At 33.0% G+C, this 19,944-nt stretch overlaps 2 protein-coding genes across 5 annotated transcripts in view; one reads left to right on the top strand and one right to left on the bottom strand.

Annotated features, from left to right (window-relative positions):
* Positions 1-17,214, bottom strand: part of LOC123702013 (phospholipase A1-like) — a 46,536-nt gene extending 29,322 nt beyond the window's left edge. The window contains exons 1-2 of one of the 4 annotated variants that reach the window (XM_045649656.1): positions 17,114-17,214; positions 15,966-16,140 (exon numbers count right to left, since the gene is read on the bottom strand). In XM_045649656.1, the coding sequence (XP_045505612.1) occupies positions 15,966-15,990 (25 nt within the window). In that variant the 5' untranslated portion in view covers positions 15,991-16,140; positions 17,114-17,214. Of the gene's footprint in view, positions 1-2,841; positions 2,868-13,588; positions 13,738-15,965; positions 16,141-17,113 lie in introns of those variants that run through there. The other 3 variants (XM_045649654.1, XM_045649657.1, XM_045649658.1) reach the window with 3 other exon arrangements.
* Positions 17,215-18,755: 1,541 nt separating this feature from the next.
* Positions 18,756-19,935, top strand: LOC123702016 (carbonyl reductase [NADPH] 1-like). Its single transcript, XM_045649661.1, has one exon. It carries the CDS (start codon positions 18,839-18,841, stop codon positions 19,709-19,711), a length of 873 nt encoding a protein of 290 aa, XP_045505617.1. The 5' UTR covers positions 18,756-18,838; the 3' UTR covers positions 19,712-19,935.
* The last annotated feature ends 9 nt before the right edge of the window (positions 19,936-19,944 follow it).

Here is a 19,944-nt window from a genome sequence, read left to right as displayed (position 1 = left end):
CGCGGGGCACATCTAGTATCTCATAAAATTAAACGTTAACACACTTTTGCGTTTATATATTATGTACTAGCTGTTGCCCGCGACTTCGTCCGCGATTAGGTCGTTTTTCGTCATTCGTTGTTTAAAAAAAATACGTGACACTTTATTTTAAAATTTTCTTAATTATTGTCTCTTATAAAATTTAACTACATTAAAATTGAACACTCTGATAAGAAAATCTTAAAATCTGAAGAAAACATGAATGTGGTTTAAATTCTACATTACTTAGTATCAAAATAATAATAATCTAAATTAAATGTAGATTAACAGTTTGAGCACACCATTATAGAATATGTAGTATTAAATTACGTTAGTTTACATAGTAACTTTACTACGACTACAACTACGATTCAAAGAAAACATCTTTTTCAGTGTGAAAATGCTCTAAGCAATCCTGGATGATGAACTGTATATCATGTATCTACCTACTCTGATCCCAGTACGGTCGGTACGTCGATAGCCATAACGATAAATATTATAATCAGATAACCGCAAAGTCAAAATAAAAACATTACTTGTAAAGTTGTGAGTGCAAAATTTACGTTTCATTTGGCAATAACATTTTTTTCGGTACTAAAACGTAGTAGTTTGATATGTGGTTGGCTGCCCCTCCTCTCCTTCCTGAAAAATATCCTACAAAATTTTCCGAGATACTTCCAATGATTGAACCATTGGACGTTGGACATTAACTTCAGTCAAAAATTGACGAAGCGGATGATTACTAATTTCCACTTAATCCTCGCTGCTACTGTCTTTATCATCAAATCATCAATTTTCAAGTGGTGTAGTAAAAATATCAGCAGAAATCGTCTTCCAAAGGCGATATAATTTTATTAGCATTGAATAAAAAAATCAAAAGTTAACTGTAAATCTATAAAAAAAGCTACTTACAAATAAAATTTTATCAAAAACTTCTGTTCCCAATGCACCTCAAAATAATAAAAGAATCATTCATTTCATTTCATTTCAATAAATACCTGTAAGTAACAACTTACCTTTTGTGGGAACGCATGATGGTGAAAATTCACAAAACACGAAGATTGCATATTTTGATATTTTTGGTTTTATGGCATTCAATTGCTTTATAAATATCACTACATAGTATAAAAAAGTCGCTTTCTGTGTCCCTATGTCCCTATGTCCCTTTGTATGCTTAAATCTTTAAAACTTCGCAACAGATTTTGATGCGGTTTTTTTAATAGATAGACTGATTCAAGAGGAAGGTTTTAGTACATAATTTATTAGGTTTTAGACAAAGCGGACGAAGCCGCGGGTGGTAAGCTAGTAAATTTATAAAACACGAAGATTTTAAAAATTGTAACTAATGAACACAACAATATATTATTATACTCTTTGGAACACAATCATTAGATTAACTGTAGATAATGGTGTCTATTTTTACTTAAAATAATAAACATCTAAGTAGGTACCCTCACTTTAAAAAAAATGTAGTTTATTATTTACACGAAATATATCTTATAGGGAACGGAAGATATGGGTTAAAGAGTTAAATAAATAAATAACATAATTATATTTAAATTATTAATTTTTAACATTGTGTTCAGTAGTGTTAACATGTAAATTGATTTGATTTTTACGAAATCTCATAGATGGCGCTGTTACAAAATTAACATTATACAACTTACATTCTTTAAGCTATGTTTCTCTTCCCAAGTTACTTAAATGGCATAATTTTTATAGTGTCAATCTAGATATTGTCAAACAACATTTATATATGCGTCATTTGATTATTAATTTCCAATAGTTAACGTGTAAATTGATTTGATTTTTATAACATTTAATAGATGGCGCTGTTTCTAATTTGTCTTTATACTACTAAATTCATTAAACTGTTTCTCTGCCCAAATTACGTAAATGACATAGTTTTTATTTTGTAAAGCTAGATAATAGCATGGCTTACTCGAAACCAACATTTAAACATGAGTCTTTAGATTGTACGCTGTCGTAATACACGGAATACGTAAGAAAAATAAAGGTTCACAGCTCCTCCCCCGTAGATGATAGCTTGATAATATGTAGCCTATAGCCTCACCCGACCTGTTAGTAATATTCATGCAAAATTTGAAGTCAATCTATGCAGTACTTTTCGAGATTAGCTCGGACAAACATACAGACAAACAGACAAACAGACAAACAGACAAACAGACAAAAATTCTAAAAACTATGTTTTTGGCTTCTATATCGATTATAGATCACGGCCCAGGTATTCTTTTAAAAAAATATTCAATGTACAGTTTTGACTTTCCTACGATTTTATTATATGTATAGATAATTAATTGTGACATTACCTTCATCTTTTACCTTTAAAAATTAAAGTAAGGACGCTTAATATAATATATTTAATATAATAATCTAATTCAAACTAGAGTGTCCAAATATTTCGCGTTTGAAATATTAGTTTCTATCCTTCCCTTGGAAACAAATTTTGTTTTATTTATAAACTACTAGCAGTCCGCCCCGGCTTCGCCCGTGGTACATATTCACATTTTCTCTACATAAGAACCATCCTCGTACTTCAAGGAATATAATAAAAAAATAATTAAAGAAATCGGTTCAGCTGTTCTAAAGTTATGCGCTTACCTTATAGTTATACGCTTACATTTTAGGATTCATTTTTATATTATAGATTGTAAACATTAACAATCACCAAAAATGTATTAATAAGCTTATAATATATTTGTAGAAAGAAGCTCTTAATATTAATAATTTCATTATTAGGATATCATATGATGCATTGTTTATCCGTTTATCTGATAATCTTAGAAACCACAGACCACATACCTATTATTATTAGCTATTCTTTAGTTTCCATTTTGTTTTCTTATTGTTATAAATGTAACATTTTCAATGATAATTTTTTCTAATAGATATCTGAAGAGATGATTTTATATTTATAGTTTGTATTGACATCCAAGTGAAGAGCCTAAAACAGGTCAAGTTTAAAGTTTAAAGCGGCGACGAGTAAATTATAATATTTTTATTTCAAGTTTATCTATGTTTTCTTGGTATTCTCTAAAATAGACAATTGAATAATACGGAAAATATACATAAATTTATAATATCTGACACATTAAAACCCATGGTAACTCTAGTAATTTTAACGTACATTGTTGAAACTTGTAATCTCACCGTAAACGTCTAATTGCACTTTACAAACAGCCGTTTCACTTGACATTAATACATAAAACCTAGGCATCTGTTGAACCTAGTTTTTCAAGTATACGAACTAGTATTTTTATCTTATCAAGAATCATGTAAATAATTTGGTCAGTTTTGGACGAATCTATACTAATATTATAAAGCTGAAGAGTTTGTTTGTTTGTTTGTTTGAACGCGCTAACCTTGGGAACTACTGGTCCGATTTGAAAAATTATTTCTGTGTTAGATAGCTCATTTATCGAGGAAGGCTATAGGCTATATATATATCTCATCACGCTACGACCAACAGGAGAGGAGCCACGGGGGTTAAACCGCGCGGAGCAGCTAGTAAGAGATAATTTATAAAAATAGGTTCAAAAATAATAGCACTGCATAGTCATCCTTGTCTTTGATTTTTCGCGATAATTAATAAACACAACATGTACAATAAATCTCGTTTAATTTTGAAATGCATTTCTCAGTTTTCTTTTTATTTACAAATTTTCTACAAAACAAAACTTTGGTTGAGTTTTAGAGTTAAATTAAAATGTTTTATATCACTCACTGACACACTATCTCTTTTTTTATTAAATCAAGAGTTTCTAAAATCACTCCATAAGTTCTGAAAATTTCTTCCTTGAGACAAACTTTCAATACAGTATATTAACATACACTTACAAACATCTTTCTTCACAAAAAACACTACATAAATAGTAAATAATAAACATAACTGAAATTTAAATTGAACGACTACTTATTTCGACTCGTTTAGACATAACCTTGCCAAAGCGATTCAATTTTATATTTAGCATATTAATATAATGTTCACACGTAATATTCAAGAGCAAATAACATAGTTTACAACCAAATACAGTTTTGTTAATACTTAGGCTATTACGTCATAACATTGTTATTTTTTTTTTAATTTCCGTTTCCTATTTGAATATTCATTCTGTAATGTTATTATTTTCACATATTTTATAAGAATTAATAAAAGACGTATTTATTTTAAACGTGTTACATCCGAAAATATTTAAAGGTCGTTTTTAGAAGATAGAAAGAGTATTGGACCTAAAGTGACACCTTGTAGAACACCATATTATGATTTTTGAACATCATCTTTTTTTATTTTTTTTTTTATTTACTTTTTTTTATTTAGCTGCTGCTAGCTTCATCTGAGATCCATATAATATAAAGTTACAACACTTATAATGCAAACACTGGCCTGCCTCGATTAGGGTAAGTATTTTTAAACTATCGGAAACAGTTCTGTAATAAATTGCATATTTCTTTTTGTGTTTGTTTATCAAAAGGTTAGTAAAAAATCAAAAAAAGCCTAGTAACAGTTTTGACTAAAATTCTTTAAATTATTTCAGTAAATTTCAGTCTAGCTAGACATAATTTGAGCTAAAACTTGATCATGCATACTTCAAGATCTTGAATATCCAAGCCACATGTTGAATCAAATATCTATAAACTATGGGCAATTGTGAAAGTTTCTAGGTTATATTAATCTCAATACTCAACAAATACCTTAAGGTTGGACTGTCAGGGGTACGTATTATGTGATCCTGAAATATTAGTATATTCCAGTACTAATATTCCAGTTCTGTTAATTTAGTCCTATTAATTTGAAACTGCTTTTGAACCAGAATCAAGTATATGCCTAGCTTTCCGCCTGTGGTTTCACCAACGTTATTTAGAACTTAACAAATTATAATACACTATATTTTTCTCGAGAACGGGACAGAATTAAATTCGATGTAGCTGATATTTTTATACTAAGCATTATGAAATGATTAAATAAATACAGATTTATTTATTTATTTATAACTAGCTTCCCACCCGCAGCTTCGCCCGCGCAGTCAAAGAAAAACCCTCATAGTTCCCTTTCCCGTGGGATTTCCGGGATAAAACATATCCTATGTCCTTTCTCGGGTATCAAAATATCTCTACACCAAATTTCACGCAAATTGGTTCAGTAGTTTGGGCGTGATTGAGTTACAGACAGACAGACAGACAGAGTTACTTTCGCATTTATAATATTAGTATGAATTAAAAAGCAAACTAATGTTAGAAATCATACTCGAATCATAGTCTCTCCTCTTCCGCTTCGCTCATTTTGTATTGAGATAATAAATATGTATAGCGTATAAGACTCGGTAATCCATACTAATATTATAAATGCGAAAGTAACTCTGTCTGTCTGTCTGTCTGTCTGTTACTCAATCACGCCTAAACTACTGAACCAATTTGCATGAAATTTGGTATAGAGATATTTTGATACCCGAAAAAGGACATAGGATAGGTTTTATCCCGGAAATCCCACGGGAACGGGAACTATGCGAGTTTTTCTTTGACAGCGCGGGCGATGCCGCGGCGCGGGTGGAAAGCTAGTTATTATATAATTAAAAACAAGTTTGTTCTTTAATGGATAAAGCAGTTTTTGAGCTAATCGAAAGCACCTAATGATCGGATGAATGACCTTTAAATGCAGGGGCACAGGCCTTGTATGACGGTTAAGGCTGTCTACCCCGCTGGCGGCTGGTCAAAGACATATTGTTAGTAGCTGTGCCCCGCGGTTTTACCCGCAGTGCTTTAGCGTGATGTAATATAGCCTGTAGCCTCGATAAATGGGCTATCTAACATTGAAAGAATTTTCCAAATCGTACCATTGGTTCCTGAGGTTAGCGCGTTCAAACAAACTTATCACTACTTTACAAACTTATAACTTCAGATTAATTATTATTAATAAAAATACCTAATACTGTCCTATACCTACTGGCTACTTGTATTATATCACTGATGTTTTGAAGTGAAGCTTCTTTGCACGCGTTTAGAGTAAAATTTCAAGTTCGCGTCATGGCAATGCCGTCACATCATAGAGAGGCGACGTTTTTGGTATCTTTGAATCTTGCGAAAGAAGTTTCACTTCCGACACGTATGCTCGGAACATACGCTCTGATTGATGCAAATTGCAAAGAGAAGTCAATGAAGAACGTTGTAGATAAAATATCGGATATCGAACTCAGTTGAAAATATCAAATGATACATCTAACGACATAAATAATTATGGAAATATAATTCTGAAATAATAATGACATTCAAGGGTATATTTACTGTTTGATTCGTGAAGACTGAATTGTACCGGTCACGAGTAATCATAGATCATGAGATACAATGAGTCATCAAAAATGTTGATAAAATAATACTAAAGTTTATACACTACTAGCTTACCGCGCGCGGCTTCGCCCGCTTTGTCTAAAACCTAATCTTAATATATATAAATCTCGTGTCACAATGTTTGTCCTCAATGGACTCCTAAACCACTTAACCGATTATAATAAAATTCGCACACCATGTGCAGTTCGATCCAACTTGAGAGATAGGATAGTTTTTATGAAAAAAAAACGTAAACATGTAGGTACCACGGGCGAAGCCGGGGCGAATCGCTAGTAAATTATATACTAAAACCTTCCTCTTGAATCACTCTATCTATTAAAAAAAACGGATCAAAATCCGTTGCGTAGTTTTAAAGATTTAAGGGACAGAGAAAGCGACTTTGTTTTATACTATGTAGTAATAATGATCTAAGACTATTCCTCTTTTCACTACTGTATCAAAGCTTGTCTTGTGGAAGAACTAGTTCTGGAGCGACAACGCTCCAGAACTAGTTTCGCTATCGATTGTTTTATTTTTGTTTCATTTATGAGTTCAATTAAAATGAATGAATATTTATACTTATACTGGTATTAAAAAATGTGTGCGTGTACTAGTGTACACACGTAACTGACTTCGATTCTGACGCGCCTGTTTCGGCTTTCATACTCAATGCGTATCTTTCCGAATTCGTGGAAGACTGCCTTGGTGCACCCGATCCCAAAAAAAGGCGATAGCACTGATCCGGTAAACTATAGACCTATCGCCATAACCTCCATACTCTCCAAAATAATGGAAAGCATTATTAACTGCCAGCTCCTGGGTTACTTAGAAGAAAACCAGCTACTAAACGATCGCCAGTATGGCTTTCGACACGGTCGTTCTGCTGGAGACCTTCTCATCTATTTAACCCACAAATGGGCGGAAGCAGTTGAGAGTAAGGGGGAAGCGTTGGCTATAAGTTTGGACATCGCCAAGGCCTTCGATCGGGTTTGGCACAAGGCACTTATCTCCAAACTTCCATCTTACGGACTACCTGGGGGATTGTGCGATTGGGTCGCTAGCTTTCTCAGTGGCAGGAGCATCAAGGTCGCTGTAGACGGTTCATGCTCCGCACTTCTGCCGATAAATGCTGGCGTGCCCCAAGGCTGCGTGCTATCTCCAACGCTGTTCCTCCTGCATATCAATGATATGTTGCAAACCAGCAACATACATTGCTATGCGGATGACAGCACTGGAGATGCCAGTTATTCCGGCCATGCAAAATCCTCCAAGGAGACTATAGATGAGTGTCGAACGAGCCTTGTCTCTTCTATTGAGACCTCCTTGGAACAAGTCTCAGAATGGGGTAGACTAAACCTCGTGGAATTCAACCCCAAGAAGACACAGGTCTGCGCGTTCTCGGCAAAAAAGTCTTCTTTTGGCAATGCACCCCGCTTTCAGGGCACTACCCTAAGTATTTCACCCTACATCGGAATCCTTGGCGTTGATATTTCGAGAGACGTCCAATTTCGCGGTCATTTGGAAGAAAAAGCAAAACTGGCTTCTAAAAAGTTGGGTGTGCTCAATAGATCGAGGCAGTACTTCGAGCCAAATCACCTTCTGCTGCTATATAAAGCACAGGTGCGACCCCACTTGGAGTATTGCTCTCATCTATGGGCTGGAGCCCCGAACTGCCAACTTCTTCCACTTGACCGCATCCAACGTCGAGCGGCTCGAATCATCAACGACCACAGATTGACCGTAAAGCTTGACCCTCTATCGTTAAGAAGGGACTTAGGGTGTCTTTCCATATTTTACCGATTGTATCACGGGGAGTGTTCTGAAGAGCTGTTTGAGCTTATTCCGGCCGCTCAATTCCACCATCGCACAGCTCGCCACAAAAGCCTATACCATCCTCACCACCTGGATGGTTGGCGCAGCACAACGGTGCGTTTCAACCGTAGCTTTCTTCCACGGACTAGTAAAATCTGGAATAATCTGCCATCGACTGTCTTTCCGAGGAATTACGACTTGAGTTATTTTAAGAAAAAAGCATATGTGTTTCTTAAAGGCCAAAAGCACACCGCTACCTAATTCACGGTTAGCTCCACCTTTCTCCTTAAGACCGTTTTTATCCCATCCCCTTTCCCTCTATGGTAGGCAACACCCATAACGTATGTTATGGACGTCTATGGGCGACGCACTTTGCCATCAACATCGGCCATTGCGTCTGCTCGTTTGCCTTCCAATGCTATAAAAAAAAAAAAAAAAAAAAAAAAAACGTAACGTGACCCTATTTTTCAAATAATAATTTACTATATGCAACTTTACAAATATACATCGAATCACGCGTGGTAGGAATAAGAAAAAGATGGCGCGTAATGGAAAAATGTCACGCGTAACGAAAAAATGTTAGCTACACAAAATTTTTTTCCAACCCCGATAAAGAAGTTTCACCACAAAAATTCTTGTTTGTTCTTATTGTACCTGTTGTTTGAAATCAATGAAATACTGCTGCGTTTCATTGTTAGGTACCTTGCATACATGAAATAATAATAAATTATAATGTTCTAGCAAACCTTTGTAGTTTGTATATACCTATCTCAAATTACCCCTTAAACATTGAAAGAAGAATCACAAAGAACAATATAAATTCATATATTTTGCTGCTTCCTAAACATAGTATCTACTTATTTGACTCTGACTGCGTAGTGCGTACACATTAATACTGAAGTTAGGTAATAACCTTGCTTTTCATTGTTACAATGTTTTTATGAACGAAAAATTCAAATAACTTCACGAACAGTAGTTTAGTAATGATTTAACAACCAACATTGATCTTAACCCAAAAATTAACGCAAAAATTAATTCCGTAAACATGCAAAGTATCTTGGCCTATAACTTAATCACAAAGTAAAAAACAAACATTTTTTATTCATAATTGAACTGATAAGTTAAAAAAACGTGTGTGCAGAGCGCATGTTTCCGAAGTGAAACTTCTTTAGCAAGAAAAATATCAAAATCGTCGCCTTACTCCATGGCGTGACGGTTATTGCCATGACGCGACCTTGAAATTTTACTCTCAATGCGTCTAAAGAAGTTTCACTTCAAAAATTATGAAAAGAGCTGCTCAATTCGTATCCGTATACGGTATAGTTTTATTTATTTTTAATTTACATACATCGAAAAAAATTCTCCTATAAAAGCCTGGATAAATAAGTTCGTTGGTAATAAAATCGCAAGATAATAATGCCAATTAACCAGAATATACCATTTGTTGACATTTTCAACAAAAATGTTGATACACGAAGGTTGTTCATCTTGCTCAAGGCCCATATTTTTCGTTGTAAATTATTTTTCTAACGACTAATTATTGTTATTAAAAAATGCGTGTGTGACGAGCACACGTGTCAGAAGTGAAACTTCTTCTTCTTTCTCTTCAAAACTCCAAAATCGTCGCCTTGACGTGATGGTATTGTCTTATCATAAACTAATATTATAAAGCTGAAGAGTTTGTTTGTTTGTTTGAACGCGCTAATCTCGGGAACTACTGGTCCGATTTGAAAAAATATTTCGGTGTTAGATAGCTCATTTATCGAGGAAGGCTATAGGCTACATACCATCACGCTACGACCAACAGGAGAGGAGCCGCGGGGGTGAAACCGCGCGGAGCGGCTAGTGTTATATATTTATCGATTTCTAATATTAACCACTGCACCCCCAAATACTCGATTGCTAGGAACAATGATTTTTTATTTATTGTTTACTACAGAAATAATTAAATTTACCGTCTTTAATCTAAACTAATATTATAAAGCTGAAAAAAGAACAAACTCGTTTGTTTGTTTGTTTGAACACGCTTATCTCAAGTCTGGTCCGATTTGAAAAATTATTTCGGTGTTAGATAGCCCATTTATCGAGGAAGGCTAATAGGATATATTTCATCAAGCTAAGACCAAAAGGCGCGGAGCCACGCGGGTGAAACCGCGGAGCGCAGCTAGTAATAATATAAAATGACAAACATACAATCCATCTTAATATTACACATGTTGTTGTTACAAATAAAAATTATTGGATATATCTTTCACAGTATGTTAATTTTTGATTCATAAAAAATATTTTATTATGAAGACAATGACCTCGTTCTTATTTGAATTGATAGGTAGGTATGCTTTTTATGGATAATAATGTATTCATGTAGATATTATAATGTCACAAATAGTAATATTAAAAATTCTTGTAGCTAATAATCAATTTTTCATAAAGTAGAGCCTATCCACAAGCCTATCTTCCCGTCCGATTAGGGCCCTTCTGGCCTCCTCCACTCAAGCGACAGCTCAAGCCGAGGTTCGTGGTCCCCGTCAAGGGGGGACGCCCTTGTGCATGTCGCTACCAGGGTGAACCTTCAGTTCACCCCCGCGTCCGCGTTAAAATGTAGTAGCCCTTCTGGCTAACATTGAGAAACACCATACAAAAAAAAAAAAAAAAGCCTATCTAAAAATTGTCAAGTAGTTTAATATATTTGACGACTTTTGTAGTAGGTTATATTTGTTATGTCTAAGTATTAAACATTTTTTATGAACACACTAGACGCTTCACTAAAAAATTGAAGAACATTAAAGTTATAAATTGAATTCCGCCGTTTTTCGCATTGGTTGGAATTATGTGGTTTTCGGTGCTTGTTTTATACAAACATACCAAAAATGCTGCCTCATTATAATAATATGACTATAAAAGTAAACTATGGATAAGATATAATTGGATTTAAACGGAAGGAGGATAAACCAGAGACCTTGCTCGGATTAACAGTGGCATCATGATATAAGAGCATTATTATCTACTAGCTTTCCGCCCGCGGCTTCACCCGCGGCTTCACCCGCGTTTTCAAAAAAAATCCGCATAGTTCCCGTTACCGCGGGATTACCGGGCTAAAACCTATCCTATGTGTTAATCCAAGTTATCTCTATATGTGTGCTAAATTTCATTGTAATCGGTTCAGTAGTATTTGCGTGAAAGAGTAACAAACACACACACACACACATTACACATCCTCAGAAACTTTCGCATTTATAATTTATTAAGTAGGATTCGATAACAAAATATACGAGTATTAGTACAAGTATTAGTAGTACACTAATAGAAATAAAGTTAAAAATACACTACACTAGCCTGTGGGATTTCCGGGATAAAACCTATCCTATGTCCTATCCTTATCCTTACTCAGGTCCCAAGCTATCTCTGTACCAAATTTCATCCAAGTCGGTTCAGTGGTTGAGGCATGATGAAGAGACAAAGTTACTTTCGCATTGCACATGCAAAAATTCTTATTTTAAAGGGATAATTGGATATTATGCGGAAATATCTCTCTTGGCAGACAGACGGCTAAACTGCAGTAACTACCTACCTACCTACCTACTTTTATTTACTTTATACTACTGATCTTAATATAAATATTTGTTTCGATTATCATTAGCATAGCATTATAATTAATAAAAACACATCGGAAAATCCTCAAAAAATACATACAAAATTATGAGACGATGCAAGGTCGTCAGAGAGGGTCATCGTAATATACGTAAATATTCGATTTTTATTGATTTATATAGGAAATTTTATTCTAAATCCATAGATTAACACATATAATTACCTAAACGTACAATATTTTTAAGTCAATAGGAATATTATTATTCCTATACGTAATTAATTTTTCTGAAATAGAGTTTTACATTTTGACTGGAAATCTAGTCGATATAATATATTCTTCTAATTATAAAAAACTATTAACGAAGTAATCCTGCAGTGGGATCTTAGACTATTATTCTTGTGCCATTTAATAAAGATCACTTAAACCATTTACTAGTGAAAAGGTTACAAGCATACGGAAAGTTAATAAATTATTTAAACTTTTTTATTATTTATAAATTCCGTTCGGTGGATGTATTGTATTGTAAAGAGACCTTTCCTTTCTATGAACTTATTTACAATTAAAATAACACAGTTCTCTTCTTTTGTATTACTTAAGTGTTGTAATGTAAAGGGTCCTTGTTACTCTTAAATAAAGAATTTTATTTATTTATATTTTGACTAATTAAACTCAATTATTAATTAACTTAGATAATAATTGCATTATTTATATCTTGAATTTTTTTTATTCGAATATATTACTCAGTTTGCGTATTCATTTTATTTTATTAAAAAACTAGCGGTCCGCCCCGGCTTCGCCCGTGGTACATATTTACGTTTTCTCTACATAAGAACCATCCTCGTACTTCAAGGAATATAATAAAAAAAGAATGAACGAAATCGGTTCAGCCGTTCTCAAGTTATGCGCTTACCAACACATTTTGGGATTCATTTTTATATTATAAGATTGTCTTGTCATTCTAATTTGTAATGAAAACCCTCCGAAACTAGGTAACCTTTCTGATGAAAATTTTTGTTCATATTCGTTAGATCTTATGAGAATACATAGATAATTTTTTTAACCATTAGTAATAAGGCTGTCCTGGCAGAAAAACTGGTCAGCTAAGGTTAATAAAAAACGCTGTTTTTGAAACGTAAGTAAGCAAAAATTACAAAATGGAAGGTCATACATGAACAAGTCACAATAAGGATAATTCAAAAACCAAAAAAATACCTACAACGCTTCAATTTCAAAAATTTCCGTTATTTTGGGGATGTCCGTCGCGTCGGTTAATGACCAAAAACATTAAAATATATTATATATCTACTTATAATACCGATAGGTATATCCTACTAATATTATAAATGCGAAAGTTTGTAACTATGGATGGATGTTTCTTCTTTCACGTAGGTATTTATATTATAAATTACTGTTAGAAAATAAAGCTTATTTCGTATAAATATGAGAGAAATAAGAGTTTTTTTTACCTAACTGTTAAATAAAAATTATACCGGCCGAATTGAGAACCTCCTCCTTTTTTTGAAAAAGGAAGAGGTCGGTTAAAAATAATATTTGGAAGAAATGTGTGAGTCATTCGAACGAAGAAACTTTTTTATATTTTATAGATGTTTTATCAATGAAACCCAAATATTTAATCAAGCAGATTTTTAAACGCTTTTGCGTGAAAAAGAATTTCCAATTTAAGATTATTCTTTTATTATTTTGATTTAACTTCATATTAAATAAAATATATAATAAATATTAAATAAAATACACAATCTAACTATTTGAAAGTGCGATGCACTCTACATTCATTATAACTATGTATTATAAAACATAACAAACCTATATAAAACACAAATCACAAACCGCACCACAGAACACAACAGCACAGATACAAAAATATATTTCAATCGATTTTATTAAAAATATATTTCAACGTTAGATACGAGTGAAGTTACGAAATGAAGTAGCAAGTTTAAGGACAAGGATACGAGCATGCGTCTGCGCAGGTTTGCGTTATGCTAGAGTGAAGCAAGATATTAAATAAACAAAATAATTATGATATTCAATGTTTATTAATTATTTTTTAAGCAATTTGTAAGTAGTTATAATTTCGTACTTAATTTGAAATTTTAGTGTCAATAAAAATTCGAGGTTGCATTAAAATTGCTAAGATAGTATACTAGTTAGTAAATGTTTACGTGAAATTTATTAATTCTGATACCTACATATAAAATCGATTGAAAAGCAACGCAATTAAATCGGGTCATAATTTAGGTTATCTATACCAATAATAAATTGGAGTGTTTATCATATTAAATAACCCCTTTTAACTAAATGTATACACGACACATAATATACCAAAATAGTATTTTTACCATTTTTGTCTCTCTATCTATTTATTCTGTCTAATCTTTGTAACGGCTAGACCGTTTTTTATATAAAAGGAAAAATTAATTTATGCTTGTGAACCACGGGACGCAGCTAGTTATTATATATAGTTACCATTATACGATTTTTCCAAGTTTCTACTAGAATCCCATATAATAAATATTTATTGCAATATAATAATTACATACAAAAAAGAAAATATATTCTTATATATCTCGAGAGAGTATACCTTATAGATATTATTTTATTGTGAAAGAACAAAGATTCTGTGACTTCTTTCACTATAAAAATCTAGAATTAATAGATGAGATTTCCCATAATAAATACACATAATATCAATTATTATCTAGTTTTATAATTGATTCCAGTGCACTATGTACCAGTTATAATTATATACATGAAACAGGTCCGGCGATGTCCAATTATGTAACAAGTATTTAATACTCAAGTGGCTATTCATAAAGTCTGATTCGAACAACCTTCGAATAAAAATCTCCTCGCCTCTAAAACCAGATACATTATTGCATCACATGCAAGGTTTTTATAAAATACTTTGATCAATTCTATTTAAGGCCAATGTCACTATTCCACGACTTATAATAATTCGTATTGGCATGAAGCAATACTATGATATAACATGTTAATTGGTGGACTCGGAAGCGGAATTCCGAGGATTTTAATGTCCTTCGCTAAATTATGCTCATGATAATTTGAAATGTAAATAAATATTTAATAAAAATGGCCTAATGTGACAATGCCTTGTGCGAGGTTTTACTAGTAGGTAATCATGTAATAGGCGAGATTGGAAGATGGTAGTATTGGAGCATTTCTTGGCCTTAGAGGGCATATAAAGGTCATCGATCCTGCAGATAATGTCTCCACGATTAGTCATATCTTTCTACGATGAGTATATACATATTATAAGTACTGTAGTATCTCAGCCAACTGGAGTTGGCTTTTTTTCTATCATGCCTGCTCGCCGATAAATCATATTAGATATTTACCTAATTATATTATACGAAAGCATACAGGATAATGTGTAAGAAATTTCCTCTTAAACAATTCCTAATTCCGATGATCAGAGAGTTAAACTAATTATGTTTAAACATAAGGTAATTTGATAATTAACATAATTATAACATTTAACGTATCTCCCCTTACATCTTTGCCATAAGGAAATATAGATAAACCAGCGTTATCATTAAAGCTAACGAGTTATCAAATTAATAGATTTTAATCACGTTTGCTTAGCCCGAATCCATTATGTCTTGCTGTGGGAATTATTAACATCTTGTTATGTTATCTAATAAATCCTATTTACTAATATAATAAAGCTGAAGAGCTTGTTTGCTTGAACGCGCTTATCTACTAAACTACAGGTCCGATTTGAAAAATTTTATCAGTGTTAGATAGCCTATTTATCGAGGAAAGCTATATATTGTCACGCTAAAGCAATAAAAGCAGAGCATTGCGGGTAAATCATATATAACAGTATGCAAATATAATAACAGTTAGACGGAAAAACTTTTCTTCAGAAATAACTTGTCTTCGTACAAACCTCGCTACTTATTACACAGTACACACCCTTCAAATTTTATGTTTATAACAACGTAATATTTATTTTCCAGCATATTACAGTGTTCTTTGTATTCACACTTCACTGTTATTTATGAAAACGTAACATTACTTCAATCTTAAAGAAAGCAACTATTGAATAATATGCATAGATATCATATTTTTTTTTAATAGTGGTTCAAATGCTAGTAACTATTTAAAATATTTCGGTATTTTAAACTCTAAAAAGCGCTCATACACAGAATTTACTTACCACCGGTTCCAAAAGTAGTTTCCATAGAGAAGGTTTCATTCTAGAACGGTACCATCCATTATTAGATAATAATGGATTGTACCTTATTGCATAACGCGATCCTGCACATTATTTCCCATAATCCTTGATGAGAACGCGGTATGAATTACACATTTGTTGGTACGTGATTGCATATCTGTGGAAAATATAAATAAATATTATATAACTGTAGCTATTTCAGTCGTATAGGTCGTATACTTAAGGAATACATAATAATAAATACGGATAGTGAATTATTTAGCCTAATGGGGAAAATATTTGGACAGAAAAATTACATGCTCTATCACAGACTATAACGAAAGAGGCAATTAATTAAAAATGTATAGGTATGTATGAATTTTGTCATGAAATTGTCTTTTGCTTACCCCTTTTTATTTAAATTGTAATTATTTTATAATTATTCTTTTCAGGAAGAGAAAAACTTATCAAAACACCGAAAATAGAAGAAATTTATATCTCGTTAATCAAAATGAATAAATAGGTGGGTACTTAGGTACTTTCGTTAATTTAAATTAATTTCAGCTTTTGATCTCTAGGTACAGAAAATTGCTATTCAAAAATTGTTTACCATAAGTTCATGTTCTATATATTATAGAAAGTTCTACTCAATTTATTCTCAAAAATCCATTAAATTTCCACGCTTAATTATTCATAAGGAAAAATTGCTCCATCTACATTTCCGTCCTGTAACTACGTGATCCAACTTTGAATTTAATCATTACATTATAATAATATTCACAACACGTGGATATAATCCTATTTACATGTTTAAATGGTAAATAAATGGTAATATTAATAATTGTTTACGGTAACATTTTGGCTTTATATTTGTAAATAAAGTAGTTACCTATAGGCTATAGGTAAACAGGACGAATTGTAAACAAATGGGTACCTAACAGTAAACAGTAAGTAACAGTAATCAAAAAATTTTTAAATAATAATTTTTAATTAAATCGTAAGGAACAAAAATCTTCTCATTGAATTACTATGTATAGGTAGCACTTAGGTATTATATCAATGCATTTTCCATCAATAAACATAATATTATGTACTTACTTAATAATATTATTATCCGTTCATTAAAAAAAAAAGATGACACGATAACTCACCATAATCTGTATTTCAGATAAAATTTACCCAAATAAAAATATAGAGGTAATTGACCTCCCAAATAATTTAATGTTCATCGCACCAGAAATTATTATTAAGATGCGAAACTTCATAATTTGAAATGTGCAAAACATAAAATTTGAAAATTGCAGACACTATCTAATCACATAGAACATAATTAATTACCCCACAGATCACAGAAACGAATTACCCCTTAATTACCGCATGATCTTGATAACTCATATTTTTTTTAGGAATTCGACAAAAGTATGCAGCCAATGTCAAACAAGTAGGAACTAAGGAAGAGAATAGGTAGGTAATAAAGATAAAACAATGATCTAAATAAAACATTGAACTATACTGAGGAAAACATGAAAAAAAAAAACAGGTAAACTACCTACATAGGTACGTTGGTAATTAACGACTTTTTTTTGTACTTCTTCTTCTTCTTTGATCTGTAAAATTTAGATCACCTTACCGTAATAATATTGTAGGAACTTATTAGCACTTCCTGCATTGCGCATTGCTTAGGTCGCATCATGTTGAATCTGCTATTGATTAAATGACTAGGCCGAACGTTGAAGCGTTACATAGCCTTTGAACAGAGCGGATACTGGATACATCGCGCAGCTACTGTCGCTCGAACTATAAATAGTATATTATTAAGCTATTGCATAGCTTCTATCGCGGGCCATGAGCGCGGGGACCGAATCCAGAAATTCCGTAACGAAAAAAAACCTCACGCTCCCTCCGAGGGGCATGGATGACGGAGGTGTGGCTTGAAGGCATGCTATGCAATAGCTTTACCGCGGCAGTCCCCGAGTGCCATACGTCTTTTTTTATTAAGCTACTAGCGGTCCGCCCGGCCCCGGCTTCGCCCGTGGTACATGTTTACGCTTTCTCTACATAAGAACCATCCTCGTACTTCAAGGAATATAACAAAAAAAAAGAATTATCGAAATCGGTTCAGCCGTTCTCGAGTTATGCGCTTACCAACACATTTTGCGATTCATTTTTATATTATAGGTAGATTGCATAGCTTCTATTGCGGGCCTTGAGCGCGGGGACCGAATCGAGAAATTCCGTAACGAAAAAACCTCACGCTCCCCACTCCGACGGGCTCGGAGGTGTGGCTTGAAGGCATGCTATGCAAAAGCTTTACCGCGGCAACTTCCCCGTCTTTTTTTTTTAATAAATCAATCTGAGATGAATAAATAAAAGACGTTGCGAAGGACAACCGGAGCTTCTCGCTTTATCATTTCGGATCACACATTATAATATTTTATCTACCCACTCAATTTAAAAATATTGAAACGTGTCCAAGTTGTGCATATTCGATTCATTAATTTATTATTGAAGTGCATTTTAAATAACGGAGTTTTGGATTTAATTGAAAGGAACCTAATAAATATATTGTGTGAATATAATAATTATTATTCAGTTTACTTAACTAAAATAAAATACTTGTAAAGAAGTAAATACAAAGTAATAGAAGTAAATACAAATTAAAAATAAATAGTTAAGTAGGTAATTATATGAATTTATAAATATAAATACAGAATGCAGGTCAATGAAACAATTACAATAGCTTTGCAAGATATTGTATTTTTTATCATTTACAGAATCCGTTGACAGCGTGACGTAATCGCAACAGTAAATAAACACAACACATTGTACTTTAACAGTGCACAACACGTCGCCATTGCAATCGAACGTAACAGCAGATGACAGGAAAAATGGCGGGAAAAGTTGCCGTTGTCACCGGAGCAAACAAAGGATTAGGTTTCGCCGTCGTTAAAGGATTATGCAAAAGGTTTAACGGTACGGTCTATTTAACCTCAAGGGACGAAACAAGAGGATTACAAGCGGTGAAAAAATTGAACGATTTAGGACTGACACCATCGTACCATCAACTCGACGTAAGTAGCAAAGAAAGTGTTAAAGTATTTTCCGAGTTTATCAAATCGAAACACGGTGCAATCGATGTTCTTGTTAACAATGCAGCAATCCTTGAATGCGAACAAGTTTACCCAGATTATGAGGCCGCCAAACGTAACATTGACATAAATTATCGCAGCCTATTGACAGTTGAAGAATTCTTATTCCCTCTGCTAAGAGATGGCGCTAGAGTCGTAAATGTTTCAAGTGCTTGCGGTCACTTATCAAATTTGAAAAACAAAAAGTGGTTGGACATATTGCAGCGAGAAGATTTGACTACAGAGCAAATAAACAATTTTGTTGGCGAGTATTTAGAGAGTTTAAGAAACGGAACATTTAATAAAGACGATTTTGCGGATGAAGGAAAACATGCAGAACACCGAGTATCGAAAGTAGCCCTTACTGCTCTTACTATGGTCCAACAGCGGAAGTACAGTAACGTTTCGATAAACGCAGTTCACCCGGGTCACGTGAAGACTGATATGGCACAAGGCGGAGGTGAACTTGAACCAGATGAAGCAGCGGAAACTATTTTATACTTAATTTTAGACGCATCGCCCAACTTAAAAGGTAGCTTTTTGTGGTACAATAAGAAATTAGTTGACTGGTTCGACATTGAAGGTGACTTTTACTACAAACATGAATGTTTGGTGAAGTAAAAATATTTATTTTTAAATAAAATGTGCGCATTTGTTAAAAATATTTAAAAAATTGTATGATGTATTTAAAAATAAAATATCTACCAACCATATATTTTAAGTCCTGAGAAAACGGAGTTTTATATATGCGTTTAAAGTGTATACATTACTATAAACTCATGAAATGGACGTCTTGACGTCTTCAATAATTATTAAACCCCTAATAAAGATAATTTTAATATTAAGCTTGTGTT

Source organism: Colias croceus, chromosome 22 (assembly GCF_905220415.1).
Source record: "Colias croceus chromosome 22, ilColCroc2.1".
In the NCBI taxonomy this organism is placed as follows: domain Eukaryota; kingdom Metazoa; phylum Arthropoda; class Insecta; order Lepidoptera; family Pieridae; genus Colias; species Colias croceus.
The sequence above is the reverse complement of the archived record's forward strand: the minus strand, read 5'-3'. Positions and strand labels throughout refer to the sequence as shown.